Here is a 22,199-nt window from a genome sequence, read left to right on the forward strand (position 1 = left end):
AAAGACCTGCCATTTGGCAGAACACTATGTATATACCTACTGTATATAAATTAAAGTAAATTTATTTCCTAATTGTTTAGCTTATTAATGTCTCCAGATATGATCAACGAAGTCATTTTTGGATTCTACTAGTCTATCGGAGTCAATAATTCCATTTCTGATATGGAGATACTTGTAGGGAAAAATTCCTTGACTCTAATGGTAATATATTAAGAAAACATTTTAGTTAGAAAATTTGATTTTTTTGTGTGGGAGGCAATTGGTCGATAAATTTTGTCTGAAATACTTTCATTTAGGGAAACCTTCGACCCATACCTTCTATTAAAAAAGAAACTATTGTAAAGATTTTTATCGCACTTAAGAAAACCATTGTGCTCTACAGGTTGCAAAAAATCATATTTTTAGTGGCAAGCATGGTTATTGTTCGGCGATTCGGGACAATACTGCAATAGAACACTTCGTACTTCCAAATTAATAATATTCAGGATGAAAGGGATATACCTTCATTAATTTTACGAATGGAATCTTTGGGTTGTAAGTAACTAAAATATCGAATGTCATTTTGGTATTTGAATAACGGTTTAGCCAAAAAAAAAAAAAAAAAAAGTGAAGTCAGAATCCCATTTATGGTAAAACTATTGGGTATTGAGACGTATGAATGGTAAGATATCAACACGAAGAGCAAGTTGAAAAAAATATTCCTTTGTAATTTCTTCGAGAAACGCTTCATTTGTGTAATAACGTACAAAATTAATTGATTAAAAACGCATTTACAGTGTGATGGAACCTTCAGGGAAATCTGGCATCGCTGCATTTAAGACTTGCTGCGTTCTCACGTTGTACCTCAGCAGTAGCAAAAATTAGGTATGCCTTTTCGTAGATTTCTAAAGGTGAAGTCAATTAAGGACAATGCCAAAATTTACTAATCGTGAGTAACTAGATATGCTTTTAATTTATGGGGAATCAAGACAGAATACCTGTCATTCAGCAAGTCTGTATCGGATGAGATTACATAACAGAAGAATGCTAAATCCGAGAACGTTTGTTGCTGTAATACGAGTGTTAGAGACTGGATATGTGATTCCAGCCTGTAGAAATCGAGAGCAGTATAATTCAGCTGAAAGTATGAATATGTTAATAAATTAAATTGTTTTTTGTTATGCATAAAATCTTAATGAAATAGGCCTAGTGATGTTAGCCTATGTTTGTTCATTATGGATTGCAAAGCTATCTTTAAATATTCCATTCTGTTTACTTTATTCGTAAAAATAACAGCGCATGTATGAATTGAATGCTCTAGATTCAAAGCCTCCTAAAGACCATTTTGGTCAGAATTGAGTTACGCCCACATACTGCTTGCTAAGAATGAATTCTAATGATTTCTTTAGTTTGAATTCAAAAAGCCACTAAATTTAAAGTAAAGGGTTTGTTAAAAGTTACTTTTAGGTTGAAAATTCCCTCTATTTTCCACCATTTATTATCAAAATCCTTTAATTTGTGAAAGTGGATATAAGGGAATTTGAATCTATAGGATTCAATTTTCGTCTTTAGAAAGGACGATGATCTACATATCAGCTGTTACATCGATCGCTTCCCCACTGAAAGGCCTCAAAGGGCTTTCGATGCAAGCAGAAACGAATCCTTTGCTTATTACTACTGCATTAGGCTTCATACTTCCGCAGCTGTAAGCAAAGCATTTACGCCGTTGCAACGTATCCACTTCCAATCTCGCAATAGAAACTCGATTTTTTCCATAACCTTTATAGGTAGAGAAACGGTTATTCGAACTTACCTGCTAGTTTTATTAATATCTATTACTAGTTCAAACTATGCAGTTATACCCCTTTCACTCTGTAATTAATTTTGTGGGTCGGCCTCGGTAGCGTAGTTGATATAGCGCTGGCCTTCTATTCTGAAGGTTGTGGGTTCGATCCCGGTCCAGATCGATGGCATTTCAGTGTGTTTAAATGCGACAGGCTCTTGTCAGTAGATTTACGGGCATGTAAAAGAACTTCTGCGGGACAAAATTCCGGCACACTGGCGACGCTGATGTAACATCTGCAGTTGCGAGCGTCGTTAAATAAATCATAATTGTTTTAATTCATATCGCTGTATCGCTATATTTATAAATTCTTTGGTATATGTATATGAAAATTTCTAATTTGATTTCATGACATAAATGATTCACAGAACTTTCAGAATGATGTTGGTTTCTACACTGTACAATATCAAGTGAAAAATACCGTGAATAAAGCAGCAGAAAGTAACTAACTATTCACTTTCATGGTACGCATAGTTTGGAAAGTGTTACCTTCTGTGTTAAATATGTTTGAGCCCAGATCACATATAGATTGCTCATTCCTATGTTAAAATCGGTTGCACTTTGAAGAGAACAACCGCCAGGATCGCCACCCGTCCGCCGTAAACGAACACGAGATGGCAGTACAGTCGCTAATGCAATTCAAATGGGAGTTATGACGTGACTCCTTATGTAACAACTAGATGGCAGCATAGTAAACCTGACAAAAGTTGTTACCGTCAAAGCCTATAAAGCAGAGCAATCTGGGTATGTATGATCTAGGGTTTGAGTTATAGTCGAGTGGTTTGCGCGGTGTTTCGTCACTGAGCGTTCAATCTTCAACACGAGTTCGAATTCTGTGACATAGGGCTAAATTTACAAAACGTACTAAAGCTCCTAAACATTATAGTCTGACGTGAACAGATATACAATAAAGACGATTCGAACATTCAGCATGAGGAACTTGTGTGAGGAATAACAAATTTATTAGGCCTAGTTCTCGATTGCTGTTATTGATTTATGGAATCAATTGTGGGCAGAGTCGACGGAGTGTTGTTACGGAAGCAACACTTTTGTTGACGCATCACGGAACTTGGACGCCAAGCCTACTGCTCACTTCCTTGCACCATAAAAGATGGATAACACTGCATAAATGCCAAGATAGATTTTCCTATACTTTGGTTCCTTTCTCGACCTTCCATTAAAGCTCCACTTCCGTCTTGTGACTGAATTAGTTGCTTTGTCGCAAACTTTAAAATATAAACTTCCAAGTAGCAATATTTTCATTCTACGTCGTTACGGTTGCGACTAAGGTTAACATATTCTTAATGATCGCATTTAATCAAATGCGTATCTACACTGTCTCCAAAAACTATTAGCACAACCCCGTTTGTTGTAGTACGGGTTCAATTAAATTAATTGAAAATGCAGTTGATATATATGCGCAAAGGTAAGGTAGTTAAACGATTTTAGTTACGAAATTGTTCAATGACACGATAAACGAACTTTCTTGGAATTAAAATACAATAATAGAATCACCAAAAATTTTACTTCTTCAGTTTTAATTGTGTGGCCAATTGTATAATCAATAAAATATTAAGTCAGATAGTAAGATAAATACTACAATTAATTAAATAAAAACATTAATAGGAATACAACTTAATTTGTTTTAATCTATTTCCTTAATATCAACCAAAAGATAGATCTACACAGCAAAAGTTGGAATTATACAAGGTGAACAATAAGTATGGAATATTGGTAATAACTTCTTAAATGTTAAGGCTGGTTCACAATAAACCGGGAACGGAAACGAGAACGAGAAAATAAATGTATTTAAATGTGAGCATTCACAATAGTTAATTGTTTTCGTTGTCGTTTCCGTTCCCGGTTTATTGTGAACCAGCCTTTATTAAAAAAGTTTTATATAAAAACTATTGTGTATAAACCAATGGACTCTTTTCGTGATAGACTGGGATACTGTATGGCTGTGAATTGTTCTCATTTTGAGCATCTGTGATAAAGTTTGGTTAGTTATAGTGTTTTGTTTAGTTTTATGCCCTATTCAGCATGATTTTACATACTTATTTGTGTCAAATTTGAAGTCCACGAAAGAAGTTTAATAAATTGTTAAGAATGAAACGGATAAATGGGTAAAGCTTCTACGCATTCATAGGTAAAATTTAATGAAGATTCGGACTTGTGTAAATTTTAATATAGGATACCATTAAAATAAATAGTTTGTTACATTCTGAATGTATCCTCTGATTGAGATTCTGACTGATATGTAGGCTACATCTATTATCAGGCAGTACATTTCACTTGACAATACTCGTATGTGTCAAAGGAAGAACAATTGTTTGCATCTGAAGTCTGACTAGTGTAATATGCTAGTTGGCGATGTATGCACTGTAGCGGGAAGAGAACTGGTCATCCTATCCCATTATTTCCTGGCCTAGTTGCCTCATAAGTGGTGCCTTCTTGGTATTACTTATGAGCAGGGAAAGGATTTATATGTAAATACATATTTACTTATAAAGCTAATATAATTTATATTTTGCATTATCTTTATGTTTCACAATGTGTAGGGTTGAAAAATCCTACTTTTATTTTCCATATTTTTCCATATTTTAGAGTTTAGTACATATTTTCGTTAATTTCCATATATTTTCCATATTTCATATAAAACAGTCCATATTATATTAGGTTTAACAATAAAACAAAACAAAATTCCATTAACTTTTAAAAATACATTTCAACAATAGAGATTTAAACACATGTTCAGTAATCCCTTTAACATCAGAGTTATTTGAAAATTAGCAGTCCTATCAACAATGGGAAAGTAAGTTACAAAACTGTATTAATTTAATTTAAAATTTTTAACAGACTTCAGTTGTGCAGCTCAACAGTTAAATGCCAGTCAGAGTACACATAGGTTCAGTTTTGTAAATCATACTATAAAGACGGTAAATATGCCAAAAGTACGTCATTCAGTCAATTTAAAATCAAAACTAACAAGTTACATTTCAGAATTTAAAGAAGATGGTTTATCAACTGACAATAAAATATTATTTTGTAATTTGTGTCAGTGTGCAGTATCATCTACACAAAAGTTCCTGGTGCAACAACACATTACAACTAGTAAACATCAGGCCAACAAACAACTAAATTCCAAGCAGAGACAATTGTTTTTAACACAACCAACAACATCGAATGTAAGATCTGAGTTCAACATCGACCTGTGCCGTTCTCTCATCTCTGCTGATATTCCTCTCTACAAACTAAAGAATAAGGTCTTCAGGGAATTCCTTGAAAAATATACTCAACATACAATCCCGGATGAGTCAACACTTAGGAAGACGTATGCTCCATCCATCTACGATGAGACAATACAGAAGATAAGAGATGAAATTAAAGATAGTTCAATTTGGGTTTCCATTGATGAGACTCCCGACAAAGAAGGTAGACTTGTTGGTAATGTAGTTATCGGTTTGTTAAGTGAACAATATTCTGAACGAATTCTTTTACATTGTGATGTTCTAGAAAAGTGCAATAACAAAACTATAGTTAAACTGTTCAACGAAGCTATGGGTATCCTGTGGCCAAAGGGTATTATGTACAATAATGTGTTATTCTTTATTAGCGATGCTGCCCCTTATATGGTCAAAGCTGGACAAGCATTATCTGTTGTATATCCTAAATTGACTCATTTTACTTGTGTGGCGCATGCATTTCATCGTGTGGCAGAAGTGGTCAGAGACAATTTCCCTAAAGTAGATTTGTTGATTTCATCAGTGAAAAAAGTATTTCTCAAAGCTCCCAGTAGAGTTAACGTGTTGAAAGAAATGTACCCTGAAATTCCATTGCCACCAAAGCCAATTTTAACTAGATGGGGTACATGGCTAGAAGCAGTTGAATATTATGCCGAACATATAGACTCTATTAACAATGTTCTCCTTGCATTGGACTCTGAAGATGCAGTCTCAATTGATACTGCGAAAACAGTTACCTGTGACATAAGTGTGAAGAATGACTTAGCTCACATTCAGCATACATTTTCATGCATCATAAAAACGCTCAAAAGTCTCCAAAATAGGCACCTTTCACTATCTGAAAGTTTTGAAATTATAAATAGTACTGTGGAACAACTGAATCGTGGTAGAGGTAAAGTTGCAGATGCAGTAAGAGCTAAGGTGGACACTGTACTTTCAAAAAACCCTGGATATGAAGAACTACAAAAGGTTGTTGCTGTGATGAGTGGTGAATCAACAGTGAAGATTAACTTGGACTTATCCCCAGCAGACATTGTGAAATTGAATTATGTACCAGTTACTTCTTGTGACGTCGAACGCTCTTTTAGTCAGTATAAATCTATCCTCAGAGACAATAGAAGAAGATTCACTTTTCAGCACTTGAAAGAAATGTTTGTAACCTATTGTTATGGTAACAGACAATAAAAATTGTGTTTTGTTGAAACTACATTGGAAGATAAGGTACGTCCATTATATTTTTTGTTTAGTTTGATTAAAATGTACCAATATTTAACGTACATAGTCATTTTTTTATAATTTTAAGTCCATATTTAATTCCATATTTTGGTAAAAATCCATATTTAATTCCATATTTTGGTAAAAATAACTACATATATATTTACATATTTCATATATTTTTAGTCCATATAAATCCGTTCCCTGCTTATGAGGTTCAGACTTGTCTTCGGACAGTTGACTAAAAAACAACAACCTTGTATGTTTGAATAATTGTTTTCGAACACTAACATAATATTGTATAGTTTATCTCCAACAGTTTTTGTATAAAACTTTTGTTTGTAAAATTAAAATTTAAGAAGTTAACAACAATCCATACTTATCGTTCACTCCGTATATTTTGCACTATAAGTGTTAATTTTAGACAAAATTTCCAATAAAATTGAAGAACAATGCACTATAATGCAGCCTTTAACATCAACCATTCAGATTTGGTTTGGCCGATAAATGTATTTATATTGATACGTACTGGTCGCGTCTGTGGCTCATGCGCTCACGCGCTATTCTTCATTCAGGCGGACTAGGTTCGATCCTCGATCACATCCTGATGGTATTTATGACTGACGAAGACGTTTCAGACTAGGCCTAATTTTCTTTCCCTCTATTATTCCACTATCGCTCTCATCTTCCCTTCATTTCATCTATCATCTGCAGTAATTAAAAATAAGCTGACAGTGAGATGAGGTCTTGGAGGGAGGTGTTGTATAGGTTTCCGACGCTGATATAGGAAGAGGTTGGGACTCAGAACCCTGAAGCTCATCAGGTACTCGTCTGACGATGGGAGTTGGTTCTTTTTTTTTCATTGGATATTTTACGACGCTTTATCAACAGTTATGGTTATCTACCGTCTGAATGAGATGAAGGTGATAATGATGAGTCCAGAGTACAGAGCCGAAAGTTACCCAGCATTTGCTGTTTAGTAGGTTATTTCACGACGCTGTATCAACATCTCAGGTTATTTAGCGTCTGAATGAAGTGAAAGTGATAATGTCGGTGAAATGAGTTCGGGGTCCAACATCGATAGTTACCCAGCATTTTCTGATATTGGGTTGAAGGATAACTTGCCCCAACCGGTTTCGCGGCCAGACGCGCTAGCCGATTTTCCACATGTGTGGACAGCATTTGCTGTTAGTGGTTTGAGAGAAAGCCCCTGAAAAACCTCAACCAGGTAACTTGTCTCAACCAGGATTTGAACCCTGGCTCGCACCTTTCACGGTCAGTCCGTTACTCCACAGCGGTGGAAAGGGAGTTGGTTCTGTCAGGGCTTAAGCAGGATGGCCCATCTGTCAGTGTCGAGTTCATAAATGCCACTTAGGCCACCTGTCAGACTGGAACAGTCATTGCATATACAAGGTGATTCAAAATCTCTCAGACAAACTTTGAGGAGTGATAGATCTAACAATAAGGAACTTTTTTTGTTAAACAACCTATGTCTTTTGACGCGTCGTTTCGAAGTTACCGTTGAAAATATTTTTGCGCGGGCGTACATCAATGTATGCGAATGTGTGCATCCCTATTTGTTTGTTGAGATGTTTGTAAGAGAAGAGAAGGGTTGTTATTGTTGTTTGTTTACATTTAATGTTCAGTACCTTTTACTTTCAGTTCAGTGTAATCATCAATTGAGAATGGATGTCTTCCACCAATGCGTCGGGGACGAAGAGACACATGTCTCGAAGGCGCTGATAAAGTAGAGCAAACATTGTGCGGTGAGGATGATTTCTGTTTTGAAACTGTTGTTGGTACAAGTGGAGAGTTCTTCTTCCGTTTCCTCTAGTCTCCCCATAACACATTACCATGTCGGCTATCTCTGTAGACATCCATTCTCAATTGATGATTAGACTGAACTGAAAGGAAAACGTATTGAACATTAAACGTAAACAAACAACAACCTTCTCGTCTCTTACAAACAAACAAACAAACAAACAAACAAACAAACAAACAAACAAACAAACAAACAGGGGTGCACACATTCGCATACATTGACATACGTCCGCGCAAAAACATTTTCAAAGGTAACTTCGAAACGACGCGTCAAAATACATAGGTTGTTTAACAAAAAAGGTTCCTTATTGTTAGATCTATCACCCCTCAATGTTTGTCGCAGAGGTTTTGAATCACTCTGTATAGGGCGCAGAAGGGATTAATGTAAGCTTAAGTGCAAGGATAAGTCCCAGGGGCGCGGCTCTCGAGAAGCCAAGCCAAAAATATAGAGTATAGTATGCTCGTTGATGATGCCAGAATAAAATAAATACATAAATATATGTGGGAATGAATGAATAAATGAAACTCGACAAATGAAACGTTTTGCAGCGAAAATTTGACCCAAAGACATTTTTTACATCCATACCTGTTTAAAAATTAACAACCAGCTATTGATAGTCTACAGTCGATATTAACAATAGGCTAAATAACTGCATTTATAAGAGCCACATAACATTGTAAAAAAAAGTTTGTTTCATTTCGATAGATTTCAGTGTTACATTATTGTTTGCTGCGATGTCAACTGACATATAATAATAATAATAATAATAATAATAATAATAATAATAATAATAATAATAATAATAATAATAATCCATGGCGCTACAGCCCGTGAAGGAACTAGACCGACCAGTCGGCTGCTGGCCTCATGCCCACATGCGGAAACAGAGGTGGACGATCATCCAATCAGAATTGAGGTATCGTGTGGATAGCACGATGATCCCGTTATAGCTGGCATTCGCAATGGGATTTCGCTACCTATCAACTGACATATATATTCTAATACTTTCAAGGGGAAAACTGTTCCAATGCAGGGTATCGAACCCGGGACTTTAGGCTGAGCGCGCCAATGTTCTACCGACTGAGTTACCCAGGAATTATATCAGAACCTGGCTCAATTTTCTCTTACCGTATATTCACATACCTCAAGCGGGTTGACAGAACGTTAGAGCGCAGCATTGCTGTGTGACTTAAATTTGTGGTTTTCTGTTATCGAAACAGTAACGCGTATTATAGCCTACAAATCTGGCTTTTCAGGTAAAAACAATTTTTTCCTTGAAATTATTCAAGTCAGCTTTACAGGGAGCTATACCTGAAAGCCAGATTTGCGTATATATATATATATATATATATATATATATATATATATATGTGCAATGAATCATTTTAAGGAAATTTATATCAAAGTAATTGTATGAAGGAACGTCTGATGAGCAATCTGGTGATTAGGTACAGATTAAAAAAGTATATTATATCCTATAATACTATGCCACTATTTAATAAATTGAACAAAATAGTTATTAGTAGATTAAGTGCAGTTTTTTAATATAACCTATAATAGGTTACCCATGAGTTATGCTTTATCGGTGTCGCTTATGAGGTTGAAACCTGTCTTCGCACAGTTAATTAAACAATGACAATATTACGCCACTATAAATAAATTTAATAAACTAACAATATTAGGGTACCATTAATTTGTATCAAGCAATTTCTGCAGGTATTTTATATTAAAATTGATGTCTACTCTTCTACTTAACAAAAATTACTTTTAACTAAACATTTCGTAAGGAAAAAAAAAACAACAAATAGTATTGCTAATTTCGAGAGAATCGTTACTTTGTGCTACACTTTTGAAAGTATTAATGCACATTCATAATATAGATTAAGTAAGATTTTTAATATCAAGTGAGCATAAGTACTCTATGAATTGATTCACATGGACTGAATAAATAAACAATATTGTCTAGAGAAAAATAGTAGGCCTATATAAACTGACATAAGGACAAACGAACAGAATGTGTATCAAAAAACTAGAAATGGCAAAAACTTGTGTCCACAAAAATGTCTAAGTTTAGTTTTTTCCAAAGCCACAATACTCTTCACTGTATTTGTACAGTGATGAAATAAAATAACAGATTCGTACACTTATGTACAAAGTTTGACGGGAGAAAGAAGCTGTCACATGCATGTTAAAACAACACTGGAACAAATGTCAAAAGGAAAATGTTAATCTTATCTTAGAACTCAGTGAATATGATTGCAGCTAGGACACATTTTCGTTTAATTGGAGGAAGAACAATACCACTACAATAACTGACAAACTGCTGCTGTAGAAATATTTGAATATATTCACGTCATTTCCCTGCACAATCGTGTCGTAGGGAGTGGTACAAAGCTTAATCACACGTGTGGGTGGGGGAGAGCCGGTCCACGTGGTACACTGCATCACTCACCGAACTTCAACCTCAGACTGCTCATTTCAATTTCAGATCCTGCCTTTCATTCCTCTGCCGCCGTGTGGTCATATTGCGCCCCGTACTAGCAGCGCAAACACACATTTGCAACCCTAAACACACGTCGACATCTTCTGCCGCAGTGCTCGGTCGTCGTCGCTTGTTATTGATTCCTCCAGCAACATGGCCTCCGCCATTCCACTCGCGCGACCTCTTTGTCTGTCAATAACTACTGCTACAATGTCGGCATGGTGGTCCGCGAATGAATACCGCTCGCGCTCACTCTTAATGCAGTTCAAAATGTCTTTTGTTCCTAACGAAACAACTGACCGATTTGTGCGAAATCAGGCGAGAAATGCACCACTTTGGAGAAGGGTAGGTCGCAGCTATACGCAAACCTCTTCCTCGAAACGTTTCAGTAAAACTGCCGTTAAAACTTTGAGCTATGGAAGGTACTAGCGTCATTCCGCGCATGATCCTGAAATATTGTATAAATGTTTAATGTAATGTGACAGAGGCACCGAAGGTTTTACATATCGCTGTGAAGGTAATTAGGTCGTATTTTGAACGTTCTTATTTACTTATTATACCAAATGTAGAAAAACATTAAAAGTCAATTTCGACATTTTCAAATAAATACAGCTCTTTAGCATTTCTGGTATAAGAAAAGTCGTTTTCGTCTTGAATTTCATACCATCGTGAAACATTCTATGTGATAGTAGGCCTACAGAAAATAATTTTTCAGGAGGAAAAATAAATTAAATATCAATAGGCCTACACTGATCCTCAATGATGTTATTTATATTCATCATATTCACCAACGTTTTCTACAGAATTACTTCATATTCTTATGTAGGCCCTTGAATTTAATTAATTTTATCTTTCTCCTGAAAAATTATGTTGTGCACTGCCACGTAGGGGCAGTGGCGTATACTGGTTAAAGGGTTTGGGCTACCGCTGATCCTATTATTACACAAAATATATCTAATAATTACTTTAATTTAAATTACTATGGTAAAACTAATAATACAAAATTATTACATTATGTTATATTATAAACTTTTTCTTTTGTAATTTCCTTGAGCTACCGCCGGTAGCCCCGGTAGCCCGCAAAATACGCCCCTGCGTAGGGGGTTTCATAAAATCAACGACTATATGCGATTTCATCTAGACTATTGAAATAATTATGTTCACATTCAGTAACCTACAAAACAAATTATTCGGTAATATTGCACTTTAGGCTATTCTTCTTCTGGTAAGAACTTCAGAATTCTTATGAAGGTTCGTCTCTCTCTCTCTATTTTTTTTTTTTTTTTTTTTTTTTTTACCAAGAATGAATTTAATTGAAGTTCACGCAATTTCATCTAAAGGTCTGGGGAATTCTAGTTCATTTCCATGCCTATAGATTTAGGGTGCTATGCATAGACATTTCGCTAGCCCGCGCTACGAGCGTGCTAAACTAGTCCCGGCTATCGAGTGATTACTTGTACAGGATTCATATCATATTATATCGCTAACACTGGTTTATGAATACGAAAAACGTTAGTTCGCTGATCATCCAACGGAAGCCCGCGCTAAGAATGTCTATGAATATGGCCCTTAAAGTTTATAATTTAATCTGGATTTATATTTTCATTATCGATTGGTATTTAGTATTTATTGCTACATAAAATACAAAATAAATATATATTATTGACGCAGCGCACACCCGTTTAAGCAAGCTCCAATTTCATTTTAAATACAGTACAAGGTTAAGCTTAGAACGAATATGTAAAAATCGAGAATCTTCATTGGAGTTCTTCAGGAACATAATCTTATTCATTTCCTTGAAATATACTTCATATTCAACTTTCCTTTGTTTTTGACACGATGGAAGATTTGTAGTAATATTTTTATACACATCGCCTTCAAACTTAAAATCTCTTGCGGAATCTTCCTAAAAGTTATGTTTTTTCTTGCAGTTTCAGGTTCAGTATGTTCAGTTGACATGTCATATCAGTGAGAAATGCAACAAAACTTATGAATTCCATATCTTGCAGTTCTCTCTGTGATTTTTCCAGATTTCCATTCTTAAGAAATACAAAGAATTTCTTTTCTCAGATAGAGAAAATGTTGCAGACAATTACCTGTACTCAGCCAACTGATTTCAAAATATAGAACGATATCTTAATATTCTGCATTCGTTGTCCAAGAGCGAAATAAATTCTTTATGCATGTTAGCTGCATTTTCTCTCTAAATAAAGTGGCTATATTTACAACAACCTTGAAAAAAAATGGATGAAACTGTGTCAGGGAGAAAGCCATCGGTTTTACGAGAATACGAGGATTGTTTGAAAAGTTCATAGCTTGACATAGAAATTAAACAACAATTATTCTGAAACAATCTTTATTTCTCAACATAATCCCCCCTCAGATTCACACACTTGATCCACTGGTGCAATGCTGCAACGCCTTGGTTTCGAGATCTGTAACATAACTATCTGCTGCTGCAATAACCTCTCCATTTGAAGAAAATTTCTTCCCAGTCAAGTGAGTTTTGAGATTTGGGAGGGGGGAGGAGTTTGAGGATGCGAGATCTAATGAATAGGGGTGCGGCAACAATTCGAACCGTAGTTCGTGTAGTTTAGCAACCGTGATTGCAGACGTGTGAGCAGGTGCATTGTAGTGACGAAAGAATACTTTCTTCTTGGACATACTCTGCCTCTTCTCGAGAATTTTCATTTTCAGTTGCTGCAAAAAATTTGAATGATATTCTCCGATTATTGTTCTTTGCTAGATAGTAATCATGATTATTTCCTTAGGAGCCCAGAATACGGACGTCATGACTTTCGCAACCGATTGAACAGCTTTTGCATTCTTTGGAGACGGAGAATCGCTGTGCGTTCATTGTTTCGACTGCTGCTTTGTTTCTGGTATGTAGTAGTAGAAACAGGTTTAATCATTGATCAGAAACCGGCTCAGAAAATTCTGCATATTTTTCTCGAATAGAGCCAGACCAGACAATCCCTCGTAATTTGACATCTGGTGTGCTTTTGTTTCTGTGTTAACAAACTCGGAACCCAACTTGTGGAGCTCTTGAACATGGCCAAGACATTGACTAAGATGTGGCGCATCCGTTCAGTTGAGATACGCATAACCTCGCTAATTTTCCGCACTTTCAATCGATGTTCATTCAACACTATACCGTGGATTTTTTCTAAGATTTCTTCAATTGTCGCTGTTACTTCGGGGGTCGTTTGTCACTCTCTCTCGACCATGTTTAAATAGTGCCACCCATTTTTTCACATTCGAAAATGCTGGAGCGGATTCCTCCAACATAGGATTGAGCCGTGCCCACTACCACGGCCCTTCACCTAGTACGTCACTTCATCCGTCAGAGCGCTCTCAGATGTCACAGTATAGATAACGCTATCAATCCTTTCATTTGTTCTTTCCAAATAATTCTATTGGCCGGTTCATTACGTCTCACGAGGATAGAGGGGGAGAGAGTTTACCTGTTTTAACGGAGATACACGGAACGTTACTCGGGTTCCGGTACGTGGCAGATACACTTAACAAGACTTAGGCTCTCGTACGCGGGAGATACACGGAAAAACTTGGCTTAGATTCAAGCTCTCGTACGCGCCAGATACATTTAACAAGACTTAGGATTTTTGTACGCGGCAGATATAGACAACGTGACTCGGGTTTGTGTGTGCTTGAGATAGATCAGTGGAGTAGTTAAATTGCGTTGTGTGTGTTTGGGATTGTAGTGGATCGTAGTTTGAAACATCGCTTGCTAGTGATACGTCTTGGGGGCAAGTTTTAGTATTTGCATTTGTATAATATATTTGTGAGATATGTGTTTGAGGTAAATTGTATTGGGGATTATGTAATGAGATTTGATTTTAAACGTGAGTTCATGTTCCGAGACGGTTAGAGTGATAGAGCAGCGATTACGGTCTCACATATTGTTTTAGTGTTTTCCCTGCTCCATTTTGATTGTTGGTTTCCTTCGCCGCTATTTTGTTGTCATGTGCGTCGAGTTTTGTTGCTATTTAAATGATCTTTGAGATTGCAATTATCGTCCGTTACTTATTACGTGTATCTGTCTCCATCCCTCTCTCTCTCCGTTGGGTATTCATTTGTAAAGTGCAGAGATTTGTGTTAATGCAATTTGCACAGTTTATGTGCGCAATATGTGCAATGGGTAAGGTATAGTGATCAGTCATGTGATGCCTTATGCTGGGTACAGTTTCTCTGTTATTGAGTCTACATCTATCTTTAGTTTCGTTAGTCAGACTGAGTGGTATCTATGGTCGAATGGGTCATGTATTAAGTTAATGTGCTGGCTGGGTGTTGTGTTCAGATTTATACTCAGATAGTTTATATATATATATATATATATATATATATATATATATATGTATTTAGAGAGTGGTTCATCAACGCATGGTTAATAGGTTAGTCACTGATTATCGAGAGACGGCCATATTGGACTGTTTTATCACTTATAAGTGTGTTTGCCCCCAGCCTTGTGATACTTTCATGATTTACATATCCTGGCGATATCATTTCAGATTAGTTTGTCCTATTTTCATTCATCTATTTCATATTTATTGTTATTTCATTTTCCATTTATGTATATTGTTATTTATTATTGTTAATTATATTTGTTTTACAAATTCACACTATTCATTTCTAAAAGTCTTCCACTGCGCACACCCAATCCTTCCAATGTGCCGTCCACCTGGCGAAGGCAGCCAATATAAGAAAGATAAAGAGGAGGAGTGGATGATCGTACCGCCGCCCTCCTCCACTACAGGATCCACGTCTGCTTTAATTTCTGTTGAAATCATTCCCTTTTTTACTAAATATTTAATGATAGCACGAAGCTCGATATTTTCCTTTTTTGCCAATATGTCCAGCGTACTAACTTCAAAATTAAAGTACACAAAATGTAGTAAACAGAAAGTTATTATTTTTCGTGTTTGAATTAATGTAAAATAGCCGGTAACAATGGCAGTATTGTTGATACGTTTTCAATGCCATCTATGTGTCAGGCCACAAACTTTTCAAACGCACCTTGTACGTATCGACAGCTCTAGACGAGTTCTTTCGTTTGGCACCAAAATAAATGTACTACTATCACATCGGAGTCGCGACATATAGGCCTACTGCATGAAAATTTTCACGCACGATCACGTACGCAGAGTATTGGGTGGATATGGAGGAACAAGTTAGACCTTCTTTACTTTGTCCATCTTCTATCCACTCTATCTGTCTCGGTATGTATGAAATGGAATTTACGAGAGGGAGCACTATGACCCAGCACTACGACCTAAAATCCCAAGTGTGACCTTGTCCTTCACAATTATTTTTTCAATGAAAAATCCCTCACCTGACAGGGACTCGAACCCCGGACCGCCTGTAGGTGTGACCACTCAGCCACCGCAGGGGCCTAGGTATATATATATGGTTGACGAAGATTTCGTTAAGCGCTATCACTGAAGCTGGGATATTTGGGACAACGTGAAGTCATTTCGATGTCGAAAGCGAAATGCAATTGGGACAAATTTTTAAATATACATTATTAACTTCTCGACAAGAAAATAAAATAAAATATCTATGTTTATTCCTTCATGCCTCATAAAAACTTCGTAAAGTATGTAACAGATCTTGTCATATCGGACACGATGAATTCAATATCTGGTTCCGAGTGAATTTTCTGAAACTTACAATCTTGACACAATACCAGTTTATGGCAGAGATCTTCAAACCATTACTCAGGTTTGCTTTCTTTAGATGCGGTGATCTGCATGAAAGACCGGAAAAGTATCTGACTCCGCTGGAGTATTGTTTTGAAGCATTCACAGGCAATCATTGTTCGATGTGTAACGGATTGAGAGTATTTAGATGTACTCACTGCACTTCTACGTTTTGTTTGCAGCACTCTCTCGTCAAAGAATTGCCTGAGGCAAGTTGAAAAGCATAAGTAATAAAATTATAGTAAATGTCTTAATATTTCTAATTTTCCTTCAGTATATGGGAATATTAGTGAAAAGTACTTTTCTCTAATATACTCCATGGAATGCTTATAGCCTTATATTTCTTCAACTCCTTGACATGGGCAGCTAGATTTTTGGGAATGAATTGTCTTTAGTAGATCTTTAAACTGCAATAAGTCACATTCTTCACTGCGAGTTTCATTTTTGGAAGGTTCTCTTGTAAGTACCTTATTCTCGAACACACTTAACCTCTGTTCCTCTCTCAAAGATTGTTATTAGTACAAAAAAGAAAAATTCAATTATCGTGTCTCGAAAACAAGTAGTTATATGATCTTCAATGAATTACTCCTTCATTGGAGAAGTGACTATCGTAAGATTGTTATTCATATTTCCTTATGATTGAAGGAATGATTATATTTTTGTTTGTAGAGTATTGGATTTGTTTTTTTTTTCATGAGGGAGAAGTGATGGTTTATTTGCTTTGTAATTACTAATGAATGAAAAAGGTATAGTGATTTTTGAAAAGTTAGATTTATTTTCATTGGAGATGATGTGGTGATTTAATTTGAATTTCATACAGTTAGAAAATACTAAGATTTTAGATGTGAATTTGAGTATTTCAATAAAGAAAACATTTTTAGTTTGACAGTATAAATTTTTGTTTTGAAAAATGTGAATAGAAATTTTTGTTTTGCAAAATGTGAATAGAAATTTTTGTTTTGCAAAATGTGAATATAAATTCTGTTTTGCAAAATGTGAATACAAATATTGTAACAGATACTTATATTTAAATGACACAGAAAAAGTGTGCACTCAATGTTGGGTCTTTGACGTCTTGTCAACCCACTTTGACATATGTGCATAAAAAGGGAATAATTGAGCCGAGGTCTGGTAAAGTTTCTGGGTAGCTCAGTCAGTAGAGCGTTAGCGCACTCAGCCAAAGGTTCGATACCCGTTCCCGAAACAGTTTTTTTCCTTGAAATTATTCAAGTCGGCTTTACAGGGAGCTATTCCTGAAAATTCAGATTTGTATATAATTATTTTTCGTTTCGTTACGATGACAGATTTGAAATTAAATTTATTTATTTTCAGATTATGGCTTTAATACAAACATAATAGACAACATCATAAGGAAGACAAAACAAAAACTCAACAAACACACAAAACACAACACAAACACAAGAACACAGGAAATACATCACACTAACATACGAAAACAAAAACACACACAAGATCGCATCCTCATTCAGAAAACAGAAATACAACATAGCATATAGAACAGAATACACACTACAAAGACATCTCAACACACAAACAAATAAATACAATTACACAGGCGTATACAAACTCAAATGCAATAGTTGCGACAGTTTCTACATTGGACAGACGGGCAGATCATTCCAAACTCGATACAAAGAACACATTAAAGCAATAACCGGAGGACACATTACATCTACATATGCCGATCACATAACTAATGCTAACCACACATACAATAACATAAATACAGACATGGAAATATTACACAAACAACCCAAAAACCAAACACTCAACACACTAGAACAATATGAAATATACAGACACATTAAAACACACCCTGATCAAATTCTCAACATACAGATCAATTTCAGAACACACACACACTATTTGACACCACATTTCAATACTTTTCAACAATCGAACGCACCCACACAACAGGCAGCGAAGTTCGAGATGACGCCGAGATCTAGTAGGCTCTGAGGATGGTGTGAAGAAGCACCGAAACAGCTGTAAGCCGCACATGCTTACACAATTAACACGAGTAAGATCGCCATTTAATCAATTATTAATATTGTTCTTGTTTGGAAGTGGACATTTTTCACTTGCTAGCGATATGATATTTTGGAGGTGAATATTTTCACGGATGTAGTTTCAATGCAATTTCTTTGAGATGGATTTTTGTACGTTGTAACGATATGATTTTTTGGAGTCGGATTTTTTACATGCTGGTAGTGTAATGTCTTTTTTTTTGTTGAAGTTAGAATATTTTTAATTGGTTCCAATGTAATCATTTTTAATAATAAATATTTGGTACTTATTTTCAAATTTTACTATTGTGGTTATGTATTTTTTCATTTTACTTGTATACATAAGTATTAAATTAATCATATTAATTGTATTTGGATTTATTGCTGTGCATTTGTAAGGAAACACGATAATTGTTGGGTTATAATATGATTTTTTGTCAAACATACTTTTCACGAATATTGATAACTTTGTAACTGAAAACAAAAATTAAGAAATCACCAAAAATATTGAATACATCAATGGTTAAATTGACCTGTATTCTCAAAGTATGTATGTATCTAATGCCTACCCACTTCACTTTATGTAATTCGGGTTACGCATACTGCCGGTAGATGGCAGGAATGTGACCCACTTTTCAGAGTCCGTGGATTCCAGAGTACCGCAATCCTTTGCGCCGGAAAATGCCGACAAATCCGCCATTGTTATTCCAGCGCGCGCTATGCAGTATATAGTTGTATGTGGAAAGAATGTAATGTAAGTGCGAAAAAATGCAGTGCTGCTGTGTTCAGAACTGTTCACAGAGAACTGAAATAAGCGCACATTTGTTTTCTCTGTGACAGGTGAAAGAAATAAGGGAAAAGGAAAGAAATGACTATAAATATAAGAATGAACGATCCGCTACCTAAGCGAGCATACATTGTGAGATTAATGAATGACTGTATTTTGATATTTATTTATTTTTTTCAAAATTTGGGCCCCAAAATATTTTTCTAAAACCAATCGAGAATTTAAGTTGTTTCAGCAATGATATTTCTACATAAAACAAATGAAAATCAGGTACCAATTAGGATTAGTGTCAAATTTTTACCAGCTTCTCCTTTTCAAACCAAGCATTTATGAATTTAATCCTAATTGCTATTTGCAAGAATGACATATATTTGTGAAAGTTCTGAATTCATTCTTGAGACAAGATTGTATTGTATGGCTCGATTGGAAAATACAGAGACCGTAGAAACTAGAAATCGTATTAAGGTTAGACTAATGTGAAATTTCAATTTTGTAAACTATTCTAGGTAGATCTCTGAAATTTTGTACTTTTAATTTGTAATTTTAAATGGTGTAAATTTAGGTTTTCAAAAATTGCCACTATTTTGTCCAGAATTTTTGTCTACATACGTGTCAGACCGTCAGAAACAAATCTTAATATTCAATTTTCCTTTTTATTTTACTAAAAAAAAATTAAAATATTTGATGCACTAAAAGTGTAAAAAAAAAAAAAATCAACTCAAGCGTAAAAAAATTAATATTAAAAAACACCTCTTATTCATATTCTGGCTGTTATTTTATATAATCAGGCAGTACATCTCACTTGATGATATGTGTCAGAGGAAGAACAATTGTTTGTATGCATCTGAAGTCTGATTAGTGGAATATGTAGCTAATCGGCGATGTATGCATTTGAGGGGGAAAGGAACTGGCCACCCTACCCCATTATCTCCTGGCCTAATTGTCTCATGAGTGATGCCTTATTGGTGTTACTTATGAGGTTCAAACCTGTTTTCGGACAGTTGACTGAACAACAACAAAAAATATGAGTGTTAGGTATAATCCTGATAGTAAATTTTGTTAAGAAGATATTCAAAAACCTCTACAAAATATCATGCATGTAGTACAAAATCTGTAGAAAGAGTAGCATTTTTAGCAATACAAATTTACAGAAAATGAAAGTTGAGAAAATTGACTTCAGAGTTTGGGATGATAATAATGAACCAGGTCTGTGTCTTTTTTTATTTTCTAGGCATTTTGAAACATACAGACCTAGCATATTATATGCAGAACTTACCCTTATATACACTACCACGCTGTGCACACCTAACCTACACTAGTAAATAAAGATGATGACTGAAAAAAAAACTATGTAAACTTATGGAAACACTATACCAGATAAATATTATTTACAAATCGCTGTAAACTGTAGACAGTATTATAACACTAACAATAAAACTGTTAGAAACTTGCATATATTTCTTGTATCACAAACAAAAACCAAGAATGGAAAACACGTTGTTATGGCTACAAGAAACAAGTGGAATTTTCCTTTAGACAAGAGTTGTGCTCTCCTTTGTAACTGAATATATTTCAAAGGAAAGCAGCCTTTGAAGTAGGCCTAACATCTGTTGGATTCTATGAAGAAATATTTCGAGAAGTCGAGAAGCTACACTGGCTCAATCGAAAATTTAATATAATAAATAATGTATGAAATACAGCGTAATTTCCAAAATGGTCGCAGAATTCAGAGTGGAGGGAGTGGACGGAGCATTTAAATTAACAGTCAGAGCGCGCATCCTTTTAAAAATGTGACCCTAAACAGCTGATAGACCAGTCGTATGGCTATGAAAATTGGCAGAGGGCATCTTTAGACCATACATAAATTTTTAAGGATAAAAGCAAAGAAACTTTTTTTTTTTTGACCAAAAATGACAAAATCTCACATCAGTGTATCCTTGGGGACATTATACTGAAATTACTAACTTTCATATTTTTAAAGCAAAATTCACAAAATGTTTATCACTAGTATATCTGGTTAATAATAACATATGTACAAAATTTTGTCCCTCTATGATAAGTGGTTTGCATTTTATTAATAACTTAATAAAATATTGTATTGCTTTATACAAAAAGTCCCTTGCGCCACAATTTACATTATTTTTAATTGATATTCACTTATATGATTCTTTATATACATTGGAACAAACATTACTATTGGAATTCTCTGTACAGTGAATGGGTAAATTACTAGGAATTTTTATGGCTATTAATTTTTTATTTTTGATTTTATAACTAGCCGTACACGTGCGCTGCGCTGCACCTGTTAGAAATAAATATAAAGTAATTACATAATTAAAATAGGACGTTTGATCCAGGGAACAACTTTTACAACAGCGCAAGATAATCTGCTTCGCTCATTACCCAATTTTTTTTGCATTGCATTTGTTGCATATATATTTTATGTATTTTAACACGATTCAATTGAGCATAGTTAAAATTTGAATTATAAAATAATGGATTGCTAAGCTAACGTACTATTACTGCATACTAAATCAATACACTCTCGTTGTTCCTTAATTCTCTGAGATTAAAATGAGTGTACATAAATATTATTTTAAGAAATACAGAAAACGAATGTACAAAATAGCCTATCAAATTTTCTGTGCATAAGAAACTATTTTAATCTTACCTGTCCTCGATTTACTCAGACGTTACTGTAATAACAATATAGCATTATGTCCATCTAGAGAAACTACACTTTCCAATGGTGAAATAATAATTAATTATACAAATCGGTTAATTTAGCTTCTGATATTACTTCATACAAACACAGAAACATTGTCTGTAGGCTATGCTTAATAGCTTTCGATTGTTGCTGTCCAAGGCCCCTTATAGACGAAGTCATTTGTTTTTTAATTCATTACATGGCCTTAGATGGCAGTTATTTTAATTTTGAAACTCATTTATCTCATTAAATATCAGTCTTATCAAAATTTTTCATGGAATAAAACTTATCGCAAATCATTTTTAAAGAAACTTTTGTTATGTAACAGTTTTCACAGAAATCAATAATAAGCGAGATATTTCGATTTATTTAATT

The 22,199-nt window shown here is 34.9% G+C and overlaps 1 protein-coding gene across 3 annotated transcripts in view; it reads right to left on the reverse strand.

Moving 5' to 3' along the window:
* LOC138705858 (glycosyltransferase 8 domain-containing protein 1-like) overlaps positions 1-10,968 on the reverse strand; it is a 54,356-nt gene extending 43,388 nt beyond the window's left edge. For all 3 annotated transcript variants that reach the window (XM_069834543.1, XM_069834541.1, XM_069834542.1), the window contains exon 1: positions 10,557-10,968. In XM_069834543.1, coding sequence (XP_069690644.1) covers positions 10,557-10,581 — 25 coding nt within the window. In that variant the 5' untranslated portion in view covers positions 10,582-10,968. The remainder of the gene's footprint in view (positions 1-10,556) is intronic.
* Between the last annotated feature and the right edge of the window lie 11,231 nt (positions 10,969-22,199).

This window comes from Periplaneta americana, chromosome 9 (assembly GCF_040183065.1).
Source record: "Periplaneta americana isolate PAMFEO1 chromosome 9, P.americana_PAMFEO1_priV1, whole genome shotgun sequence".
Lineage (NCBI taxonomy): Eukaryota > Metazoa > Arthropoda > Insecta > Blattodea > Blattidae > Periplaneta > Periplaneta americana.